Source organism: Melopsittacus undulatus, chromosome 12 (genome assembly GCF_012275295.1).
Source record: "Melopsittacus undulatus isolate bMelUnd1 chromosome 12, bMelUnd1.mat.Z, whole genome shotgun sequence".
Classification (NCBI taxonomy): domain Eukaryota; kingdom Metazoa; phylum Chordata; class Aves; order Psittaciformes; family Psittaculidae; genus Melopsittacus; species Melopsittacus undulatus.
In genome coordinates, this window is record NC_047538.1 from 21,371,164 (window position 1) to 21,392,814 (window position 21,651).

The 21,651-nt window shown below is 55.1% G+C and overlaps 1 protein-coding gene across 12 annotated transcripts in view; it reads right to left on the bottom strand.

Moving 5' to 3' along the window:
- NCOR2 (nuclear receptor corepressor 2) overlaps window positions 1-21,651 on the bottom strand; it is a 218,771-nt gene that overhangs the window by 9,865 nt on the left and 187,255 nt on the right. For all 12 annotated transcript variants that reach the window (XM_034068507.1, XM_034068506.1, XM_034068502.1 and 9 more), the window contains 18 exons: window positions 17,465-17,620; window positions 16,788-16,927; window positions 16,605-16,710; window positions 15,801-15,905; window positions 14,820-14,923; window positions 12,473-12,623; window positions 8,870-9,022; window positions 8,397-8,483; window positions 7,723-8,000; window positions 6,553-6,916; window positions 4,919-5,146; window positions 4,561-4,806; window positions 3,837-3,986; window positions 3,333-3,473; window positions 3,073-3,235; window positions 2,185-2,609; window positions 303-446; window positions 1-140 (listed from right to left, as the gene is read on the bottom strand). In XM_034068507.1, the coding sequence (XP_033924398.1) occupies window positions 1-140; window positions 303-446; window positions 2,185-2,609; window positions 3,073-3,235; window positions 3,333-3,473; window positions 3,837-3,986; window positions 4,561-4,806; window positions 4,919-5,146; window positions 6,553-6,916; window positions 7,723-8,000; window positions 8,397-8,483; window positions 8,870-9,022; window positions 12,473-12,623; window positions 14,820-14,923; window positions 15,801-15,905; window positions 16,605-16,710; window positions 16,788-16,927; window positions 17,465-17,620 (3,281 nt within the window). The remainder of the gene's footprint in view (window positions 141-302; window positions 447-2,184; window positions 2,610-3,072; window positions 3,236-3,332; window positions 3,474-3,836; window positions 3,987-4,560; window positions 4,807-4,918; window positions 5,147-6,552; window positions 6,917-7,722; window positions 8,001-8,396; window positions 8,484-8,869; window positions 9,023-12,472; window positions 12,624-14,819; window positions 14,924-15,800; window positions 15,906-16,604; window positions 16,711-16,787; window positions 16,928-17,464; window positions 17,621-21,651) is intronic.

Sequence of the window (21,651 nt, forward strand, 5' to 3'; positions counted from 1 at the left end):
ACTGATGTGCTGGGCCAATGTGACCACCCTCTGGTTCATGCCCTTGATGCTCTGGCTGGACTGCACAGGCTGGCACTGGGGCCCATCGGGCTGCCGGAGGTGCTGCAGGTGAGCTGCTTCGGGAGCTGCCTTCAGTGAGCCTGGAGGAACAAAGAGGAGAGCCAGTGTGAGCTGACATCAGTGATCCTTGACTCCCACCTGGATCAGCTCTGGGGCACAGTGAGTGAGAGCTGGTTGACAAAGCCCCCCCATTCCAGCTCAGGCTCTCCCATAGCATCTGCACCGCCAGCCCCTGCCCTCACCTTGCTGTTTCTGCCTCAGGTCATGCTCCCCATGCCCCTTCTCCACATCCTGCAGCAGCTTGGCCCCCTTCTCATGGGACAGGCTGGGTGAGCTCACGGGACTCACTGCTTCCATCCGCTCGGGGCTGTAGCCTCCGTGAAAGCCTAGGGAAAAAGAGTAAAGGGAATTACACCCAGGAGCTCACTTGGCTTTTTCCTAGTGCTGTGGCAACCATCACTTGTGGGTACAGTCACACGTTCAGCAAAGGGGGTTGAGAAGAGATGAGGAAGACCTGGAAGGTCACATTGCAGGGCCCCTGGAGCCACCTCCGATGTGAAGAGGCAGCAGACTCATACACTACAGGGGCAAAGCATTTTCTTGACTGTTCTTTAAGGCCTTTGCACAGACTCAGACTGCATCAGAACAGGCAGAGCTGGAAGGAGGGATCACATCACCTTTCAGCACAGGGAAAACTGATGCATGGATGAGTTACACTTCCAGAGACCAGGGCCGGAGGTTGGAGCTCTGGAGGAGTCCCACACTGCTGCTCCCCAGCTCAGCACGTTTGGTAACACTCATGACTTATGCATCCACAGACCTTTACCCTCATTAACACCCAGTTCCTAGAAACCACCCACTGCAGGCAGATCTGGCAGGAGACTGACAGTGCTACTGGAGGGTCCCCAAGTGCCCCAGTGCCACTGACCTTGCACGTACCTAGGGCACAGTAAGGGGAGGACCGCCCGGAGAACCTCCCTGTGCCAGGGATAGGGATGCAGCATCCCCCATCACCCCATGTATGCCAGCTCCAAAGGGATGCTCTGGAAGGGTCCCCAAGCAGCATTAAAGTCCCAAGGAACAGCAGCTCCTTCCTGTAAGCTCACGGCTGGAGCAAAGCTGCCCCTCTCCTCTGCAGCATGACAGCACTCAGCTGCAGGAAACACTGATGCCAGGGAAAAAGGCAGAGGAAAAGCTCAGCCAGGCAGCACACTGTGGCCAGAAGTGTGTCCTTGGACCTGGAGCACGCTGATAGAAAGGGCTGGGAACAGACGTGAGCAAGCAGTGGGGTGGGATGATCGGGATGAGCCAATGAGAGCAGCTCTCCTCCCAGGCCATGCTGCCATGTCCTTCCAGCCTTGGGCTAGAGGAAAGGGAGCTGGGCAGCAGCCCCCAGTGCTGGTGGCCAAGGCAGATGCTTCAACGTGAAGATGGGATCCCATCAAATCCCCACAGGTTGCCTGCTGCCCCTGCATGCTGGTGGAAGCCATATCCACATTGCTCTCTTGTGCAGCATCCAGCACTGGGACCCTGAGTGAGGTCACCCCAAGGGAAGGGACCCCGTCTCAGCTGCATCATGCAGCAGCCCACTAAGCCCTCTGAGATCCCACACTCTCAGTGAAGGGAGGTGCCCGCTCACACTCCTAATTCCCTGCTTTGCTGGTTTGATTTATTACCCACAACCATTCCTTACAGACTGCTTGGGAATGCCAAATGATGGGGAAATCAGCATTAGCACATTGCTATTGTCTGTAAAAACCAATACCAGGAACTGAACAACATTTGCAAAACGACTTGGCAACGGGAAAAACTAAAAGAGGGTGAGAGGAGGGAAGATCCTTAAAACACACATAAATAACGAAGTCTGGGATAACAACAACCGGGAAGCAGAGGGACAAGAACCCTGGCAGAGCTGATGGAGCCAAGAGCCAAAACGTGCAACTAAAAATAAGGACCCATGAAACAAAACGGGTTTCAGGCCACAGCTCTCACCTCTCCCCTCCAGTTTCTTACCAGCACCAGTGCAGTTGTTACTTAGCAAGCCTTTCTTGCTGCCCCTTATCCCAAGACATTTGGCTCATGACAATCACATCTATGCAGTTGGTGCTGTCGTGGTGGCCTTACCGAGTGCTCGGAGCTCCTGTTCCTGCACTGAAAAGCGTTTACTTTGACTCTTTTCTCTGCTGTGCTGCTCAGGGCCCGAGTGCTGCTGGTCCAGAGGGTGATGGTGCTGCTGGCTCTTCCCCTGGCCTCTGCTATAGTGATGAGAAGAACCAGGTCCGGAGGCAGGTAAAGGTCTTGACTCCATGGCTTTAATGGGTGAAGGCGACTGTTCGAGGTTGGCTCCACTGGGCAGCTTTGAGGTGAAGACGTTGTCAGTCTGGGGTCGCTCTGCCTTGGCTTCCCGTGCCCTCGAGGCATCTTTCTGCAGGATGGCCGGGTCCATTGGGGTGGCATAGCCGTCTGCTGAGCTGATGGAGGAGCGCAGGGTGGAGGCCGAGGGGAAGGCAGCAGAGCGGATCGGTGATGTGGTCGTGGTGGAGGAGGATCTGCAGGCAAACACAAGGCAAAGATGAGAGAAGGAGGAGTGCTGTGTTCAGCCAAGGTGCTCCCAGGGCTCCTGACTGTAGGGTTGACTCATCCTGGAGCAGGTAAGGAGGGCTCAGATGGAGCCTTCATCAGTGGCAGTGGCTTGGATGCATCTACTGGAGAGAATAAACCCATGGACACCCCCCAGAGACCTTCATTAACTCCACTGTCAGCAAGAGGAGTGATGCCCATTCTGAGCACAGGGATGCTCCTTTCTTTCCTTTTAGCAGTGAAAGCCACCAAGAAAAGTGAAGGAATTGGGCACCAAACCCTGCCTCTCTCCACACAATATCCTTGCAAGCCCCAACCCTGTTCCCACTGATACTGAAGGAACAACCCTCGCTCCCTCTCAGAGGTGCCCATGTGATGATCATCCATTAACCACTGCTGTGCTGGTGCAGGCAGCGTGGTGTGGGGCCATACCGCAGGACAGACGGGGTGGGGGTCTCTGAGGAGATGATCTTCATGCTCGTGTTGTGGAGCACGCTGGGGCGCTGCTGGATGGTCTCATGGGTGCGGGGTGAGACGGGAGAGTGCTGGTGGCTGTGCGAGTGTGAGGATGAACGGCTGCTGGGCTGCTCCGTACCTGGGGGAACACAAACAACAGCTCCTTCAGCTCTGTGTCTGACAGCCCCGAGCCCACGTCCACCCAGCACATGGTGCCAGGCTCCCCCCCACCCTACCTGGTCTCCAGATGGGTGCATGCTCCACTGTGGTGGATGCTAGGATGGATTTCTCACGCTCCCGCTCCCGTTCTCGCTCCCGCTCCCGTTCCCGTTCGGACACAGACGATCCCGATTGTTTGGTCATGTGTGTGGGGCCTCCTGAAACCCAAATGGAAGGCAGTGAAAGGGCTGCAGACACAGCAATTCCCAACCTAGGGAACACCACCTGCTCTTCACACTGCTGTGTCTGCAGAGCAGGTAGGGAATGACTGCATCCAAGGTCACCTGGAGCAGCACACACAGGGGCAATCACAAAACCTGGGTAAACCATGGAATAGCTGTGCCTTTTTGGGAAGAAGGAGGAAAAGCAAGGATAGCTCCAACCATCCACCAAGGAGGATTAGAGGGGCTGGTGGGCTGGTCTCCGAATGAGAATGAATTTGGGCTCCCCGACTGCCCTGGACTGGTTAAGGGAATCCTGCCCAACTGCTTTCCTATGGGAAATGCAACCTGCAGCGTTACCTGGGGAGAGCGGGGAGCTGCTGTGCCGGCTGCCAAAGGTCTGGGGGGGCCCGGGGATGTAGGTGATGCGGTCCATGGTGGTGGCAGAGGTACCAGGGGTAGGGGGCACGAGGACGGGCAGGTGTGGCACTTGGGACAGGTCGATGATGCCTGGAGAGAGAAGTGAGAGGACTGTCAGGATGCTGCTTGGCTGCAGTAAAGCAAGGCACAGTGCTGGGAGCGTCCACCCATCCCCATTGCTCTGGTGCAGCACAGAAGGTGTGAGCACATACAAGGTCCCTGGCTGCTGGTTGTAAGTGGAGGAGACCTTCCTATGGGCAAATACAGCATATCCTGCTGTTGGGAATAATGGGGAGGAAAATGTTGAGCGCTATCCCTGCCTGAGTGAGGGGGCTGCAGGCAGCATCAGCAGCAGGTCCCTCCATACACAGACCCTGCAGCTCCCCAGCATGCTCTGCCATGTGCAGACAGCCAGACACCCCTCTGGGCAGCGTTTTAACCCCCAAAGGCAGCAGGGCCAGGCTGGGAAGCACTCCCATGACCCAAGAGCAGAGCTGCTTCAAGTAGTCTCTAGTGACTGAAGATGGCAAACAGAGCATCAGATCCCCCCTGGCTGTCCTCTGTGCTGCCCAGCCAAGGTCCTGCACTGCTGTATGACACCGTGCCGCTGGCTTGGCCCCTGGAGCTGCCCCCCAGCCCCCGGATGGTGCTGTGCCCACAGGACCTGCTGCATAGTTGAGGGCAAGGGAGGGCTCCCGGGGGGACAGGCCCCGCAGCATGTCTGCCCGCTGTGCCATGGCTGTGGCTGCAGCGTTGTGGTGCATCTGCTGTGATGTGATGTAGTCGTTGATGATGGTCTGGCGGTTCTCCATGGCGGCTGTGTCCGGGTAGCCCCGGATGAGGTACGGGGGGTACAGGTGGGGGTACGTGGGGCTCGGAGCCAGGTGCCTTGGCAGGTAGTAAGCAGCAGCTGGGAGAGAAAAGGATGGAGATGTAAGCGGCTCTCTCCAGAGATCTGGGCTTTTGGAGCTGAACGAGTCAAAAACCAATTCCAAACAGACTGGGGTGCCCACCGAAGGTACCTGCTTCCAGTTGGATTCCCCTTGGGATGGCAGCGGGGTCAAAAGCCAGCGGGATGTGTCCTCGGTACAGGTCCACCCCACTCACACCACGGAGCAGGTGCTCATATGGGGAGATGGGGTGGTGGTGGTCGGCCACGGGGGCATGGGGAGACTTGGAGTTGTTGAGCTCCCTCGATGTGGGGGTGATCTTTCTGTCCTGGGACACTGGCTTCCCGGCAGTGATGCTCCCTGCAGCGAGAAGGAAATGACTCAGACACTGAGCACCGTGGCCAAGCTGAGTCCCTGAGGAATGCCTGCAGCCAAGCGTGTCCCGCAGGGACCTCACTGACCTTGAGGGACCTCCCTGCACCACCGTGCCCTGTTACACCACCAAGGCTGAGGCAGGCCAAGCCCCAGCTGCATCCAGGGAGAGGAGCTTGTCCCAACCCACCCCCCCACCCCAATGCATCCACGCTGGGCAGTCTGTGAGCTCTCCCTGGCCTGCACAAGCAGCTGACAGCAAAGCCTTGCTGCTGTGCTCTTCGGCACAAGGAGGTCACCACTGCTGGGCAGAGCTGGCACCAACATCTGCCAACACCTGAAGGCTTCCCCCAGGATGAACTGACCTAACCAGGAACACAGCGGAGCCTGCAGCAACCGGACACACCAACCACGGAGAGCTGGAGGTGCCCCAGATAGCAATGAATGATGGGGATGTGTTTTGGAGAAGCTCTGCGCCGCACAGCCCCATCTCTCACTGCTTGCCGGGGAGGCACGTCCTCACCTCGGTTCTCAGCAGATTGCAATGTCTTGTGCTGCACACCCCCAAATCACAAGACTCCTGGGTTAGGACGAGTATTTGCAGGCAGAAGATGCAAAAGACCCCAGAGCAGTTACCCGTAGCTGGCAGGCTTGGTAGAACAAGGTGTCTTAGGGACTGGCTTCAGCACTGATCCTGCCCACAGACGTGCCATGAAGCAAGAAGGGGTTTTGTGCTCTGGATCTGAGCTTGCCTCACTGGATCACTAAGCCAAGCCCAGCCCAGACACACGCTGCTCCCAAGGAGCCCCCCTCTGGGGCAGGAGATGACTGATGCCAGGGCCATGTCAGACCCTGCCTGCTGCAGGGAGGCAGCAGATCCCACAGACCAGCTGCACTGCCTGGATCCACCGGCTCAGGAGGGATTAGATGTTCCTGTAAGCGAGTCACTCAAGTGCCAAGGTGATGGATGAGGCACAAACACACACAGGCAAACACACACCGGACTGTGACAAGTGTGAAGATCCCCTCACGCAATGCACCAAGCACTGCTTAATTCCTGCAGAAACAAAGGTACCCTGGGACAACGCTGGGATGATGCTTTTCAAACACCACCAGCTTCACCAGCCATGCTCCAACTGTCCCTTGGGTTACCACGGTGCAGACATGGGGTGCCCACACTGCACCCCAAGGCAGGGAGCTGAGCCCCAGCTGTCCCTGGCAGCCTCCCCCATGCTGTGAGTCAGCCATTGCCATAGGCAAGAGTGGGAGCAGGGTGCTGGGGAGAACGGGTTTGACAGGCACTGGTTGGGAACAGCTCGGGCAGGTGGGGTCAGCAGCCACCTCCTGCAGGCCTTCTAGAGACGTCAGCATCAAACAAAGGCTTTGCCAGGTACCTTCATGCTGCCGTGGTGTGGATTCCCGTGTGGAGACCGGAGAGCCTCTGTGCAAGTGGCTGCCAAACGCCGTGCTGTGCCCTGCCTGGTGGTCCTCATAGGAGAGGGCACTTTGGTGGGGCTTGCCTGGCTCGGGTACGATGACAGGAGCCCCTCTGGCGATGGAGCCACCCGAGTTTGTCACTGGGCTGGGCCTGTTTTTCAGGCTCTCCTCGTAAGCCCTCTCCAGGTTCCTGGGGTCTTGGATGACATCCAGTGAGTGCACAGAGTGGAAAGTCCTGCCGGGACTGCCGATGATGGAGCGCACGTCGTGCTTCTTGGTACTCGAGGAGGAAGAGCTGCTGTCATACTTCAGTGGGGTACCCTGGGGACAGAAGAAAGGGGGGACATCAAAGGGGCGCAGAGCAAAAGGAGATCCAGCAACTGCATCCCACCAACTTCCAATGGGATTCCTGCCTCATTCAGTGGGCCAGTACCCAACTTTACTTGGTCAAACAGCAGCAACCATCAGCAGAGCAGAGAGAACAGCCCCACACAGCGCAGGGCAGGGTGGAGCACCCATCCTGCATGTCTCGGTGTGCTCCAACAGGATGATGATGAGTCAGTGCTGAAGGCTGGCTGTGCCCATCACGCCTCTCTCCTACACACACTGCGAAACGAAGTAGGACTACAAGGTGCCATGGGAACCCTCCAAATATTTGGAGCCCAACAGGAGACAGCATGCCATGTTTCATCCCAACTACTGGCCTTGCTGGGTTGACACTTGCCCATAAAGGGAGGAGACCAAGATGATGTGCACCCAGAGTCACAACTGCCAAGGGCAACGAGTTGACTCTGGCCTTAAACAAGAGCCAAAAGCATCCCCTTCCGTGTACACACGTAGATGGAGCATTGCATTCTTAATGTGCCAGGGGGTGCTGAGCTCCCTTCCCTGAGTTTTGTGTTCATCTGCTAGGAAGGATCACAGGATGATCTGGATTGGAAGGGACCCCATCCAAGGATGTGGAAGATCAACCTGTTCCCAAGCAGAGACTCAATTCTGACCAGTGATGTGTGTGCAGCCTGAAGCCCTCGCACCTCCCTTTTTACCTTGGGAATGGTCCCCAGGGTCTATGGGAGCAGAGCAGCCTGAGCAGGACCAATACCACCTGCTGTTTGCCCCATCCTCACCTGTGTGATGGAGCCTTCCTTCAGAGGTCTCGTCAGAGAGATGTCTGGTGTCCTCCTCAGCTCCTCCCGCGGGATCTCATGGATTGACCTTCCTGCTTCTTTCACTGTGGCCACCAGGTCTTCATGGGCTGGTTTCATCTTCAGAGGTGTAAGGCCCTCATGAGACCTCACCTTGTAGGCATCAGATAAGTCCCTCGGTGGAGTGTTTTCCCTCTTGAGCTGTTTGGCTTCTCTTCTGAGGTAGTCCTCATGAGCCTCCACGTAGGACCGAGGTATTCCTGCAACCCCCAAGCAGATGATGGATGCAGAGGGTGCTTCAGTGTTCAAGGGGGTCTCAAGTTAATTCATGTAACTCAGAGACTGGTACCCAGCTGTGTACACAGAGCAGCTACATCGCTAATGCAGCTGGACTACCTCACATCTACCATCACTTTCCAGACTGATTCTGCACCAGTTTTAGCCTGTCTTCATGCAAGTCACCCCTTTGGTGAGAGCTTAGGCTGGTAGATGCTGAGCAAGACCGAGAATCTCTGAGCTGAGAGTGAAGAGATGTGCAGCTGGACTTTGATGGGTCCAGCCTTGTTTCCTCCTAGCCTGACAACATGAGGCCAAGCACGTGAAATACCTCCCCACATTACCTCTGGCCATGGCCATCTTCTACTTGCAGCCTTTACCTTGTGTAATTGAGCCCCGCATGTGATGCTGCTCCTTTAGGTTATGGGGACTGTGTCGGTCTGGAGGAATTGCTCGACCCATGAGACCTACAACAGATCCAAAGGAGAAAGCTGGGTTGACACAGGAGCTCACTGACAGTGAACACACAACAGTGTTACCAGGGACCCTTTGAGACAACAAGGAAAACCACCAACAATCACTAAATTACTCCTCATTCAAAAGAATGTGATTCCCTTTTTTATAGCCCTGAAACTGGCCTGCCAGGGCAGGAACCAAAGGCAAACAGCCCAGTCTGTGTCCCTTGCTTTTCCATGCTGGTCAGATGCTGTCCTGTTGGGATGTGCTGCAGGGTACCAGTGAACCACTGCCAAAACACAGGCATGAGAAAGTGTATCCTGCAGACAAGAGGCAAGGTGGTGTCTCTGAGAGTCACTGCTAACACAGCACAGGTGAAGGTTTCACCCAGACCCACCTTCAATGTTGGCAGATAAGCTATCACGGGCTGATAAGCCGCGGCTGATCCTCCCCTCCATCATATCGTAGGTCCGCTTGGTTCCTGTGGTCTCATGCAAAGCTCCTGAGCTCCTGCTGTCTTCTTTGGGACACTGAGAAGCAGCAACTCCACCTGGGGAAGAGAACACTGAGATGCACCATCAGGAGCATGGAAACTCAGCACCAGCCATGGGAGGTGCTCACTGCTGCTTGCATGTGTTGCTGGAAGGTCAGCCCCCATCCCAGCAATGCCACAGACATCACACAAGGTTGGCTTCCAATAAATTCAGCTGGTGTTTTCTCCTCTCCCTGTCTCAGACTCCAGATCTGTGCCTCCCATGTGGGTAGGAGCATCCGCCCTGTCGCATCCTGCTCCCTCCATCCCTGATGGGGAAGCAGCAGGACAGCCTGGAGCCAGTGCTGCTGTTGTGAGCAGCTGCGGTTCCACTGAACCCTGTGGGTCTGGGGATCTTTAGCTCTTTTTCCCCTGTTTGTTTTGGTTTTTGCTCGACACCTACTGCTTGGGATCCTGGCCAGCATTAACACTCACCCAGACACTCCCTGGCTCAGAACATCAGGGAAAAGGGGGAAGAAGCAAAGCTGAGAACGATTCCTTTGGAACAGCAGTGAGGGCCCACAAGAACTGGGAGAGACAGTGAGGACTGATGGAGCAAGCACTTGTGATGGGAGACCACCAACTACCTCCTCATCTGAACCTGGAGCAGATGCTCCTGCAAACAGTGGACAACTGCCCTGAGCTACAGCCTCCACCACTGCCAAGCACAGCCCTGCCCATGCCAGGCAGCATCTCGCCCACCCTGGGCCATAGGCATCCATCATGTGCAGTGAGCTGTGAATCTGAGCAGCTTCTGATCCAGCTCAATGCCTTCTGGTTATGTAATGAGCTCCAAGAGGGAATTTTGGCTTGGAAAGATAAACACCTCTGCCCATCATCCCCGGCCAGGCTGCCCCTGCCAAGGATTGCCAGTGCCTTGATCGGCCTCTCTGTGGGCAGAGAAGTGGTTATACAATTAGAGAGAATGGGGAAGGTAAAAATCCTCATCCCACTGTGGACAATTGGGAACAAAAGTCCTGCTTGGAAACCCAGTAATTAATAAAATGGGATTATTACAACTTCACACCCGCTCCTGGTTCCCGCAGCCAGCACCCACTCAATCCACAACGTGTGTGGGGCTGCAAGAGAGAGATCTGACCCTGAGCCTTCACTTCACATTCATCCTATAGGAGAAATCTGGGGGCGACACTGAGAAGCAGCCAAGCACCCTGCGGCAGACACAGGGCGATGTGCCTGCACCCTGTCATCAAGGCACATCTGTTGCCAACAGCCCTCCTGCAGAAGGGGACGTGGTCCCGGCACCCTTTGTGCCACCGGGAAGTGGGGGGGGGCGAGGGAGAAGAGACTAAACAGCAAGAAAATCACTGCAAGCCCACGTCCCTTGCCTTGCAGAAGCCATCAGCAATCATATGCAGAATGAGAATAACCAATCTAGCACAATTCAGCTCGCACATGCTACAGGATCTCGTCTCATTACAGCTCTTTTATTTTAAGCACCCTCATGACACTAAAGAATTTGCAATTTTTTTTCTGCTTGCCAAAATTCATAATCACCAACAATTTCAGTGTTCTTATCTAATTTCTGTTTAACTCTTCCTCACCGGGCTGGCTGGGGGAAGGAGAGAGGCAGCAGGGCTGGCAGAAGCACACAACATGACTCAGGATGTGATAAACGCTGTCGAGCATGTAAAAGGCTGCCTGTGGAGAGGAAGGAATGAATTCCTCATGTGTGTCCAAAGCAGGTAGGATGAGGGCCACGGGTTCAGGCTGCAGATGAGACTTGGGCTGACACTGACAAGTGCGTGCAATGGGGAAGGGCTTGGTCTGCCCAATGAGGGATCCCAGCTCCGGGCACAGGGAGTCCTCACTGCCCTGTCCCTCCCCTGATAGCACCACTTCTGAGAGCAACCTCATTCGACTCCAAGCTCAGGCAGAGGAGTTTAAAATAGCCTCTTGCACAAACAAGTCCTGAAATGCTTCCTGCGTCCTCCCTGGTCCGAGCCCTGCCAACTGTCCCAAAGGGCGCCCAGACACAAGGCTTCACAGTGACACTTCTTATCTGGGCTAGAGTTGACAGTGAATGTGGGCAGGCATGGGACGAGCTGGTTTCCATGTGGTGGGTGAGAGGCATGGCACAGAGCCCTGTCCTGAAAGGTCCCTGTGGTCCCAGGGCACACACAGAAGGGGCATCAGCCAAAGTTATCCCCATGGTCTGATCTGAACTCTCTGCTTCTGGCCTTGAATGAAACAACAAGCCTGTAATGAAAGCAGCTGCCTGCACTTGTGGGCAAGGGGAAAAGGTCTCCTGCTGGACAGCCTCTGCCTGCAGGACTGACCACAGGGCCTAACAGGGATGCTCTGGCCCAGGGAGGGATGCAGCCATGCTGGAGAGGGAGGCAAAGGGTTCAGGCAGCACAGCAGCTGACCAAAGATACCTGCTGAGGCAGGAGAGCACAGCAGAGGTTAGGATCTGTTCCTCAGTCACCTCCACATTCAACTGAGAGGTGACACAGGACAACAGCCATTCCTGTGCACACCAGAGCACGTGCCAGTATCCAGCCCAAGACGACATGGGGCTGCAGTGTCTGTAACTCAGCTCTTCCCAACCCCAGCCATGGCCGAGGACGCCAGCTCCATGCCAGTGATGCCCCACGCAGCACACAGTGAAAGGCAAGCAGAGAGGAGCTGTTTCCAGCTTCCCTAGAGAGGAACATCTGCTTATCTCTGATGGGAGCCACTGGGACACATGGAGCAGCTTTGATGGCCAGTGCTGTGATCAGATGAGCAGGCGCAGAGGAGGCAAGAGCAGCTGCTGAGTGCTACTGATACCACTAATGCAGCCAGGCACCAAGGCAGCCCATTACCATGCAGAGAGCTGCAACATGGCTTTTAGGTCTCTCCTGAGCCCCCCCATCAGGCTCAGTTGCAGGGTTTGCTTTGCTATGGTCTACTCCCCAGCTGGGCAGGGTCAGGCTGTAACAAGTGACACTGTCTGTGACAGGCCCAGGAGGATCTCTGTAGAGCATCCCCAGGCTGGGAAAGCTGTGCCCAAGATGCTGCAGGTGAGAATCTGATGTCTGAATAAACCTTTATGCCAAACTACCTGACTTGTGTCCAACTTGCAGGCTCTTGAGTCCCACCTTGGGCTAAGAGCTTGGGGATGGTTTCCTAACGTTTCTGCAGTCTCCTGCAGAAGATGCTTGGGATGAAGGCAATACCTTTCCTATCTGGTCCTCTGATCTCTCCTAGTCCTCAAAACCAAAGAAACCCAGAGACTTCATGCCCCTGCTGGCCAGCAAAGCCACCTCCAAGGCAAGGTAACCACACAGGACAGAAGGAAACCCAGCCAGGCCATAGACAGGAGGGGTGGGAAGGGACAGAAACGATGCTGGAAGCAAAGATGTGAGGCTGGGATGTTGCACTTTGTCAGCCTTTCCTCAAATAGCTCCCAACTCCCAGCACAAACCCCTGGCGCCTGCCCTAAAAAGGCAGAGGATTAGGACTTACCCTCGTAGGACAGCACGTGGCCCTTCTTCCCTTCGTAGATGACATGTCCTTTGGGCACAGCATCCTCTCTTGCCTTCTCTGCTCTGCTGGGGCTGTCTTCTCCGATTATCCTGGTAATGGTTCCTTTGTACAGCACTTCTGCCGGGGTGCCCTTGGAAAGCCACCAAGATCCATATTTAACAGTGTCACAAGCAATTAAGCCAGCGCGCGCAGGGACAGGCTGTTCCCTGCGGGAGGCTGAGCCTCCGCTTCCTGCCACAGCCAACAGCGAGGGACCTGCAGCCTCATTAGTGATGAGGATGGGAACGAGGAGCAGTAAAGGGGTACGTGATCGGTGCGGGGTGCTGGGAACAGGCAGGGGGCTGAGGACAGCACAGGCCTCCCAAACAGCAACTCTCTTCACTGCACGTGTTTTGGGGTAAGCGACCTCCATCGCTTGGGTCTGGGGAGACAGGGCACCTCCCGAGGACACCCTGGTGACAAAAGGACTGCTCAAGTGTTAGGGTTTTCCTATTTGCAACCTGTTTTTCCTATTGCAGCCTGCTTCCCCAGCCTGGTAAAGGAGACATGGAGGTGTCCTGCCTGCGCAGGGCACATCTGCTGGCAGGAGTGACCTTCAGAGCGCTGCCTGCACACGGAGCTGGTGCTGGCAGCACGCCTGGGTGAGATGACAGGCATCAGAGAGCAGTCCTGGAGCAGGTCCGGGACAAAACCTGCTGGTTGGCTCTCCAACAGAAACAGTTCCTTACACAAACTGGTGTGAACCGAAACCTCTTTCCCCGGAGGCACACACAGACAGGGCTCACAGACACCTGCCCCCCTCTTAATGCCCTTCAAAACACTCAGAACTGGATGTCCTTGAAGACACTGCTGGTGATAACACCCCTCTGCCATCACCTCCTGGTGCGAACCCTCAACAGCCACTGTAGGGTGATGATCCCACACCCCATTGCAGGGAAGGCACAGCCAGGCTGTCAGAGAGCAGATTCTGACTGACACCTGCATACTCTGCTCATTTAACCACACCAGGCCCCAGGACTGATGCTTACAAGGAAGGGACATCCCAGCCAGCTTTGCTGGTGCTTCCAGGCTGTGCCAGTGCAGGCTATTCCCCCACCCCAGCTTGGAGATGCTGCTGGTACCAAGCCCTAGAGCTACCAGGACATGCCAGCATCCAGGTTCAATGCTCTGACAGTCTACCCTTGCAGCATACCCCGTAACGGCTTTCCCAGCTGGCTCTCCCAGCCCCAGGTAAGTCATCTTCCTTCCGTGGACGTGCTCAGAGGGGATTTGAAAGCAAGTGATGACAGATGGCTTCAGAGCAGAAAGCATATATTCAAGATCTGCTTTCCGTGAACTGGATGACTAATCTGAGATCAAATATCAGCTCTGGGAGCTGCTGCCGGAACAGGGGGCTCCTTCTCCCCAATGGGAGCAGAGGGATGCAGGCTCCTGGGCCAGCAGGAGAGGGAGGCAATGCCCTGGGTCTGGGCTTGGTACCTTAATCCCAAGCCAAACAAAGGAATCTAGATGGATTAATTATCTGGATGCAAAACAGCGTGTCAACAAACTGCTCATCTCCTGAACTCTGGCACGTGGCACTCAGGATCCTTCCTGCCACCCACTGCTGCCCATAGCTGCTGCTGGGGCATACGAGAGGATGAAGCAGTGTTTGCTCTGAGGGGTTATTTACAGCCCCCAAGGAGCTGGTCCTGGCAGCTGCTGGATGCAGGGCACCAGGCAAGTGAAGCCTCTGCTCTGGGCCAGGATTCAGGTTCATGTCCCCAGGGCCCAAGGGAACACGGCCACCCTCCTTGAAGGAGGCAGGCAGAGATCCCCCTGTGAGTGGCTTTAAATATGTGAGTGATGGCCAGATAAAATCCCCACAGGAAAGGGATTTCTTCTGTTGTTAATGCTCTCCGCTCTGTTACCGTGTGAGCAATAACTCACACTGCAAAACACTGCCTCCCGCTTGCCAGCTGCTCTGCCGAAGATGGATGGTGGAAATTAAGGCCAAACTATCTTCCTGCTCAAGACAGCCTCTGGGCAGGACCTTCAGTGCAGCGTGCTCAGCCCTGGCAGGAGACCTCCCTACTCTTACATGCACCTTGGATTCCTATCCATGCATACCTATCCATGCACCTTGGATTCTCCTCTGCTCTGCCTGGCCTGATCCTCCACCCATCTCCTCCTTCATTCAGCTCCCCTTTCCTGCACTGGCAAGACCTGTGCTGCTCAGCCCTGTGCCACGCACTCAGTGCACCCCCAAACCCCAATCCTCGTGTGCAGCACAAGCTCCAGCCACCAGAACCCAGAAAGCAGAACCCACCAGAGACAAGGGACCTACATGTGTGATGGACCCTCGGTAGGTGATGGGTGACTCCGGAGGGGGTCTGGATGTTGGTGTTCCCTTGGTGATGCTCCCCCCTGAGGCAGAGCTGAGGGACGTACCTGTAAGACACAAAGGCAGTGAGCTGGGGGCTGGATTTGCTGTTCAGCACAAGAACTGTGGGGCTGAGACAACCGCCTAAGTGCAGGATTCAACCCAGTCTAAGTGAGCTGATGATGTGGAGAGGAAGCCCTCCAAGGAATGGCAGCATTAAATCCCATGCCTTGCAGAGCCCTTTCCACCCCATTCCCCAAGGGACCCAGCCCTGCAAGCACAGGCTGGGAGGTAGGAAAAATGGGCATTTGGAGGCTATCAGCTCCCTGCTGCCTCTGTGGAGGGGCCGGGCAGATTTATGAGCCTGGGAGAAAGCACAGCCTGTCGCAGCCTCCCCTGATGGGATCAGAGCAGATCTCCAGTGAGATGTGGCTCGGGGTGGTTTGAGTTCATCTGCATGGATCCGTCCTGGGCTGGGGGCAGCCCACTGCACTCAGGCTGCTGACTGCCTCAGTTGTGGGGCTCACAAATCAGGATCCGCACTTAAAAGCAACACTTTTCTTCTGCCTAGCTAATGGGGAAAGAAACATGGGAGGGCTGTATTTAAATGAAATGAGGTCCCTGCCCAGCTGCAGCAGCAACAGTGAAGAGCCTGCAAAGAATCAATGGAATTTAAGCAGGTCTTGCTTTGTCTTGAGCAACAGATTTGGGGGTTGAACACTAAACCTCCACCAGGATCAGTGCCCAAGAGCCTGATCTGGGGAAGATCTGTACAAACCTATCTGCCACAATGCTGGAGAATAAGAGTGAAGGGACCCCTCTTGCCATGCACAGTCCCAGAAATCAAACCTGAAAGCACAGGGCAACTGCAGCCAGCGTGATGCTCACAGGCTCGGCAGTGCCAGCATCCCTCCCATCCCACTTCCCGTGCTCCTGGCTCCTCACCCCGCAGGATGGAGCCCTCCTGGGACGGCTGCAGAACCAGACTTTCCGGCTGGCTGGCCTGGCTTCTAGGAGAAAGTTGTTCCTGCTTTACTCCAGGAAAAGGCACTGGAAGACAATAACCATGTATCAGTGTAGGTGCAGGCAGAGGGTCGCAGCCCTCTGCTGCTCGAGGCATCTGTGCCAGCCCTGCACTGGTAACTCCTCGGTGCCTTTGCCATCACCACCACTTTGGAATGGACTTCACCGAGGATGCAGCAATCGGTTTAATACACAACCACTGATGAGCAAAGCCAGATCCTTCACCTTGGCAAAGGCACTGCTGAGGCTGCTGGCATCAGGACCAGAGCTGACACTGAAAACTCAGTAGCGGTTTATAACAGGACCTGTGCACAGTGGAGAATAGGGCCTGTATCCCTCCTCCATCACACTCAGTCCTCCACTCATCCCCTCCTGCTGTTAAACACTTCCAAATCTGCAGACCAAACACTTTCTTTGTTCACTTCAGGCCATTTACTCTTTATCCTACTGGCCTGGGGAGCAGCAATGTATTTCCTTCCTTCGATCACAGTATTAGCTGGAGGGTATTTATAGGCTGGGATGTGTCTCTGGCTGAGTTGCTGCTTTCCTATACTGCACAAATTTAGCTCCCTGTGTCTCTGCTTTCCTGAGGGACTAATCCTTTCATCCTCTTAGCAGGTCTCTCTGCACTTCATTGCTGTGTCCTGTGCTCTTCTTTCCTGCATGCTGCTGGCAAGTTCACTTCCCAGTGCTCTCCAAGAAACCACTCACCTCCCAGTCCCTTACCCAGTTTCTTGGGATCCATGGTCAGTGGCAGGCCCATGGTGATGGAGCCAACAGGGACCTTGGCGTGCTCGGAGCTGTAGGGTGCATGGAGCTGGATGGGCATGCCCTGCAGGGCGAGAGAAGGGGTCAGGAGCTGCTGCCATCCCTGCAAGGCATCTCCAGCACTCACACCCAATGCCCTACCTGGGAAATGGATCCAACGGGTCTCTCCAGCACGGAGGGGTGCTTGGTGGAGGAGATGAGGGGAGGAGGGTTGGAGATGCTTGCTAGTCTCTGCAGCCCTGAGCGAGAGCTCTCATGCAGGTTTAGTGGGATGGGGTGTCCTGTGTGGAAAACACAAGCGTTAGCAAGGAAGAGGGCAGGCAGAACTGCTGCAGCTATCAGGGAGGAAAGGGGGAGGGAAGGAGCAGGGGCTGGATGTGATGAACTGGCCAGCTGTGAGCTGGGATCCAAGTCACACGATCGTTTTGGAAAGGACTGGAATGGTTTCAATTACTGCCTTGTCCCCTGTGCAGGCAGAGGATGAGCTGTGCCTGACCCATCTGCCCTCCAGCCACAGAAGGACAGCGCAGCGAGGGGTGAAACCTGCCTGACCCTGTGCAGAGCACCCACAAACCAACCACATCCCTAAACCTGCCCTGGCCAGAGCTGGGAGACCTGCCTGGCACCCTCACACCGCTGCATTAGCGGCGAGGGAGCTCTATACCAGACCAAAGCAAGGCACTAGCAGGTTTCTGATGAACCCTCTTCTCTTACCCCCCAAAAGCTGCACTAAGATCAGGAGCTGTGATACTGGCTGCAACCTCAGCCCCAGGTGAGGACAGAGGGCACACACTGCGCAGTCAGTGGCTGGTACTTGCCTGGTGGGTTGTACTGGAACAAGTGGGGCTCTGCCTGGGGAGAGGTTTTGATCACATCCCGGGAGTAGGACAGGACGGGAGGCCAGCACGAGGCAGCCATCGGCTCCGCACTCAGCTTCTGAGCCTCTGCCATGGAGGAGAAATGCACAGGCTTTTCTGCAAGGGAAATAAAGCAAACAGCTCGCTCAGCAACCCCATGGGCAAGCATTCAGCCAGCATCCAACATGGGAAATGGCTTCAGTTCAGTCTGAGCTGGCCATGAGGGCTGAAATCACCAACCAAGCTAAACAGAAGCCTCAGTGTCACTGCCTGCATTTGACAGCATTTATTTTACTGCGATGCTTAAAGCACAGTGGGGAGGGCAGATATCCATGCTGGTGATCCTGCTGGTGCTCATTGCCAGCCTGGACCTCCATGGACATCAAATCCAGGAGAGACTACATTCCACATGCAACCAGCCACTGGGATGAGCCCAACATCCAGCTCCTCACCAGGGCCTGGCCACATGCAAACCACCCCTGGGCAGCCTGTACCTGTGCCCACAGGTCTGCATCAACCACCAAGGCAGGGCTGGAGGGATTAGTGAGGATCCTGCCACCCCCTTCATGAGGCTAAAGCCCAAAGGCACCAGTGCTGGGGTGGGATACCTGGCAGGCACCTGCACACAACCAGGCACAGGGTGCCTGGAGAGCCCCAGTCCACTGCCAGGGACCACAACACACTGGGAACAAGCTCAGCCCCACATCACATCATGATGCAGAAAGTGATCAGAAATAACAGCATCAGCTTCTTGGATAGCAAGGGGATAATGTGCTGATGTTCTCTGAACACCTGGGACAACCACACTGTACAAGACTGCCAAAGGCAGGCAAAGATCAAGATGGGCTCTGCAGGATGACCAAATGCTCTGTGGGGAGCAGGCAGCTTGAGGGTCCTCTGCAAGGCACCAAGGTGAGGGGCAGGAAAGCTTCCTGGAATCATCTGGCTTGGGATACACTGGATGCCAGGCTGGGTTCATCCTGGCAATGAAAAGGCTGAACAGAGGCCAAGAAGTGCTTAATAATGGAAGAGCTGTGCTGGGGATGCCCAAATCCTGCCATGCTCTGCAGGGTGCTGGGGAAAAGAGGGGCTTCATCTGCACCAGTTCCATCCCAAGTACATCCTCATGATTTACTGAGCAGAGATGAGACAGCCTTTTCTGGATGGATTAGAAGCAGGTTTGGTGGGATCTGTTTGTAATCGATAACCACTTAATTCTGCACTGCCCTTCTTGCCCAGACCCACCTGTGTAACGTCTGCATTGACCAGGACTTAGAAACTGGGCAGTAAACAATAGCAATCACAAATGAAGCCAGCCTTTAACCATCAATTTGTGATAAAAATAGATGCCTCAATCCTGCTAAGCCTAATAATAGGGCAAGTAGATTATCAGAGGCCCAATTTAATGAGGCTTTACTGCATTATCGTTATTAATGCTCGGTGTGCTCAGAAGCTGAGAGATTATTCTTGTCCCCTTCACTGAGAGAAGAAATCCATTATCAGCACACAAAGGTGTTCAGGCACTCACACCTCTGCAGCCTGGCAGGGCTGGACCTTGGCTGCAGCCTCCTCTCTCCCCATGTTGGATCCTAGAGAGGATCCTTTCATCCTGCAGTATGGGGGAATACAGGCGCATCCTCCGACTGACACAGTCACATCCACACTCCCTGATTCTCTCCCCTTCAGCTCAGCCTCACTCAGCTCTGCTCCAACAGCACTGGGATGTCCCAGCTGAAGATGCTCTCTGATGCCAAGGCCCTGTCAGCCAAGGCTCTCGGAGAGCCCCATCCTCCTCCTTTCCCCACGGGAGCCATCCCCTCCCCTGCATGCCTCTCTCCAGCCTGTGAAATGTGTCCAGTCCCTAATTGCCCCCGCATTAGAGGGTGGCTATAACTCAGCCAGCTTTTGATAAAATAGCACTTACGCGGGGAAGAGAGAGTTCCTATTACCGTTTATCAAGGCCCTGGAATGGGAGCGAAGGAGTCAGAGTTTATATGATCCGTCATCCAAATGAATGCTCTTGGCTCCCCATCGCCCACAAAGGCCAGATGAAACACGACTAAATCAACACAAAACACACCGCTGGCTTCCAACTGCCAATAACCAAAGATGTGCCCCACGGCAGCTGGGCAATGGGAACGGGGATCCGGCTGCCTGCGGCTGACATCCAGGCAGGGCTGCCTCTGCCTGGCCCTGCCATTAGCAGCTCATGTTGGGAGGAGGAGAGGGCAGTGCTCAGGAAGGTACGGCTGCGGCTGGCTGCCCTCCAAGCCGATAGAGCCCCAGCCAGCGGCTGCGAGGCAGCCAACGCCTGGGCCAGGATGTGTGCAAGACTTGGCTTTGAAGCAGGTCCAGAGCGGTGAGGAGGATGTTGATCTCTGGAGCAGTTGCAAGAGTTCAAGCTCTCCTGTTGAGCAGGGGAGGAATGGGAGTACCTGCTCCGGGGGAGCTGAGCCCTGGCTAGCAGGCAGCAAGGGGCTGAAGCCTGAAGGCTCTGCCTGGTTAACATGAGGTGGTGTGGCTGCATGGTGTCTGCAGCCTGGATGCTTGCCACTTCAGAGAGCAGGGGAGGGAAGGGACATACACAGAGCTGCCAGGACTATCTGGCCATCTCCCCTCTGATCCTTGATCCACAGCTGGGATGTGCTCCAGGACGCTGAGACAGCACTGAGCAACTGCTGAACTGAAATCAGGGCTTCGGGGGATTTGATTTCTCCCCTTGAGGTGATTCATCACAAACCTGATGATCTTCAAATGAGAGATGCACTCCCATCATGGAGAAGAGCAGCCTAAGTTCACTAGGGTCCACATGTACCCCAGACCTGCTGTGGTACCCAGCACACGTGCACAGCTATGCAGTGTTTGGACATCACAGAGCTGGAGCCCAAGACCTGCTGAGATGTTTGCAGGGGTACAGGCAGGAAGAATTAGTTTCATTAACATGCACAGCTCGGAGCACTACACAAGTATGAGAGAATAAAATGTTTCACACCAATGGTGCTTTGCAGACAACAAAGCCATAAAGAAAAGCTACCCAGACATCAGACCCTTGCATGTAATAATGGTGCCAAAAGGTTGCAGAATGACATGGTTCATTTCCAAGCCCTAAACCCTGCCTTGTACCTAACACACACACACACACACACAGATTTGCCTCATCTCCTCCTGGTCCTGCAATCAGGAGGAAGCTGGAGCTGCAGCACAGGGACACCAACAATGCTCACTACCTGCTGCCAGGGGAGGAGAGTTGGAAGGGAACTGTTCCACCTGGGTAGCAAACCCAAGTACAGCAGGTTGAGATCAGCTGGAGGTGGGACTTCATGGGTGGCAACACCACGACTCAGTAGAGACTCCCTTTCTCACCAGGTGAGCACACACCTCCCTTGCTTACATGTAAGAGATGCTGGAGGTGTGAAGCACACACGGCAATACTTACTGTTTAAACCCCCCCATTTGGTGAAGTGCCAGCAAGCAGTGAGCACATCGTTGTGTGCAGAGGGACAGGACAGCCTGGACAATAAACACCTGGGCATGGACACTGCAGAGCAGGCTGCTGTGATCCTGCCTGCCTGAGGGTGAGCTTCCAGCAACGATCACAGCCCAGCTCCAGTGCACATCTGCCTCATCACTGCAGTATTATCCACCTTCCATCTCCAGGTATTACAGCTGCATTCATCCCCACGCAGGACCCAGCACCGAGGGGCATTGCGCCCCTCCAGCCCAACTTCCCTGCTCCTCTGATCATGCTACTGGTGACAGCATCTCCACATACAACTGAACCACAGGCTGGCTATGAGGGGCAGGGACACAGAGTCTGAACTAGAACAGACTCTGATGCTCAGATTAAAAACACATTTAGAGGATGGTCTCATTAGGACTTCCCGTCTCTCCTTAACCTTGATCCCCAGGTGCTCAAGCTAATAATGCTTCAGATGCTCTACGGTGGGAAACTCTGAATTGCTCATTAGGCAGCCAAACCACATCAGAGCTATTCCGGGGAGAAAGCACTGGGAATCTTTACAGGAACCTTTGGACTCCGAGTCACAGTATTAGCATTGATTTTAAATGAAATAATGGTCCCCACTGAGCATTAAAAGCATTCTTTATAGAAAGCCAGCAAGGTAGAAAAGAGCCATTGTACCCAGAGC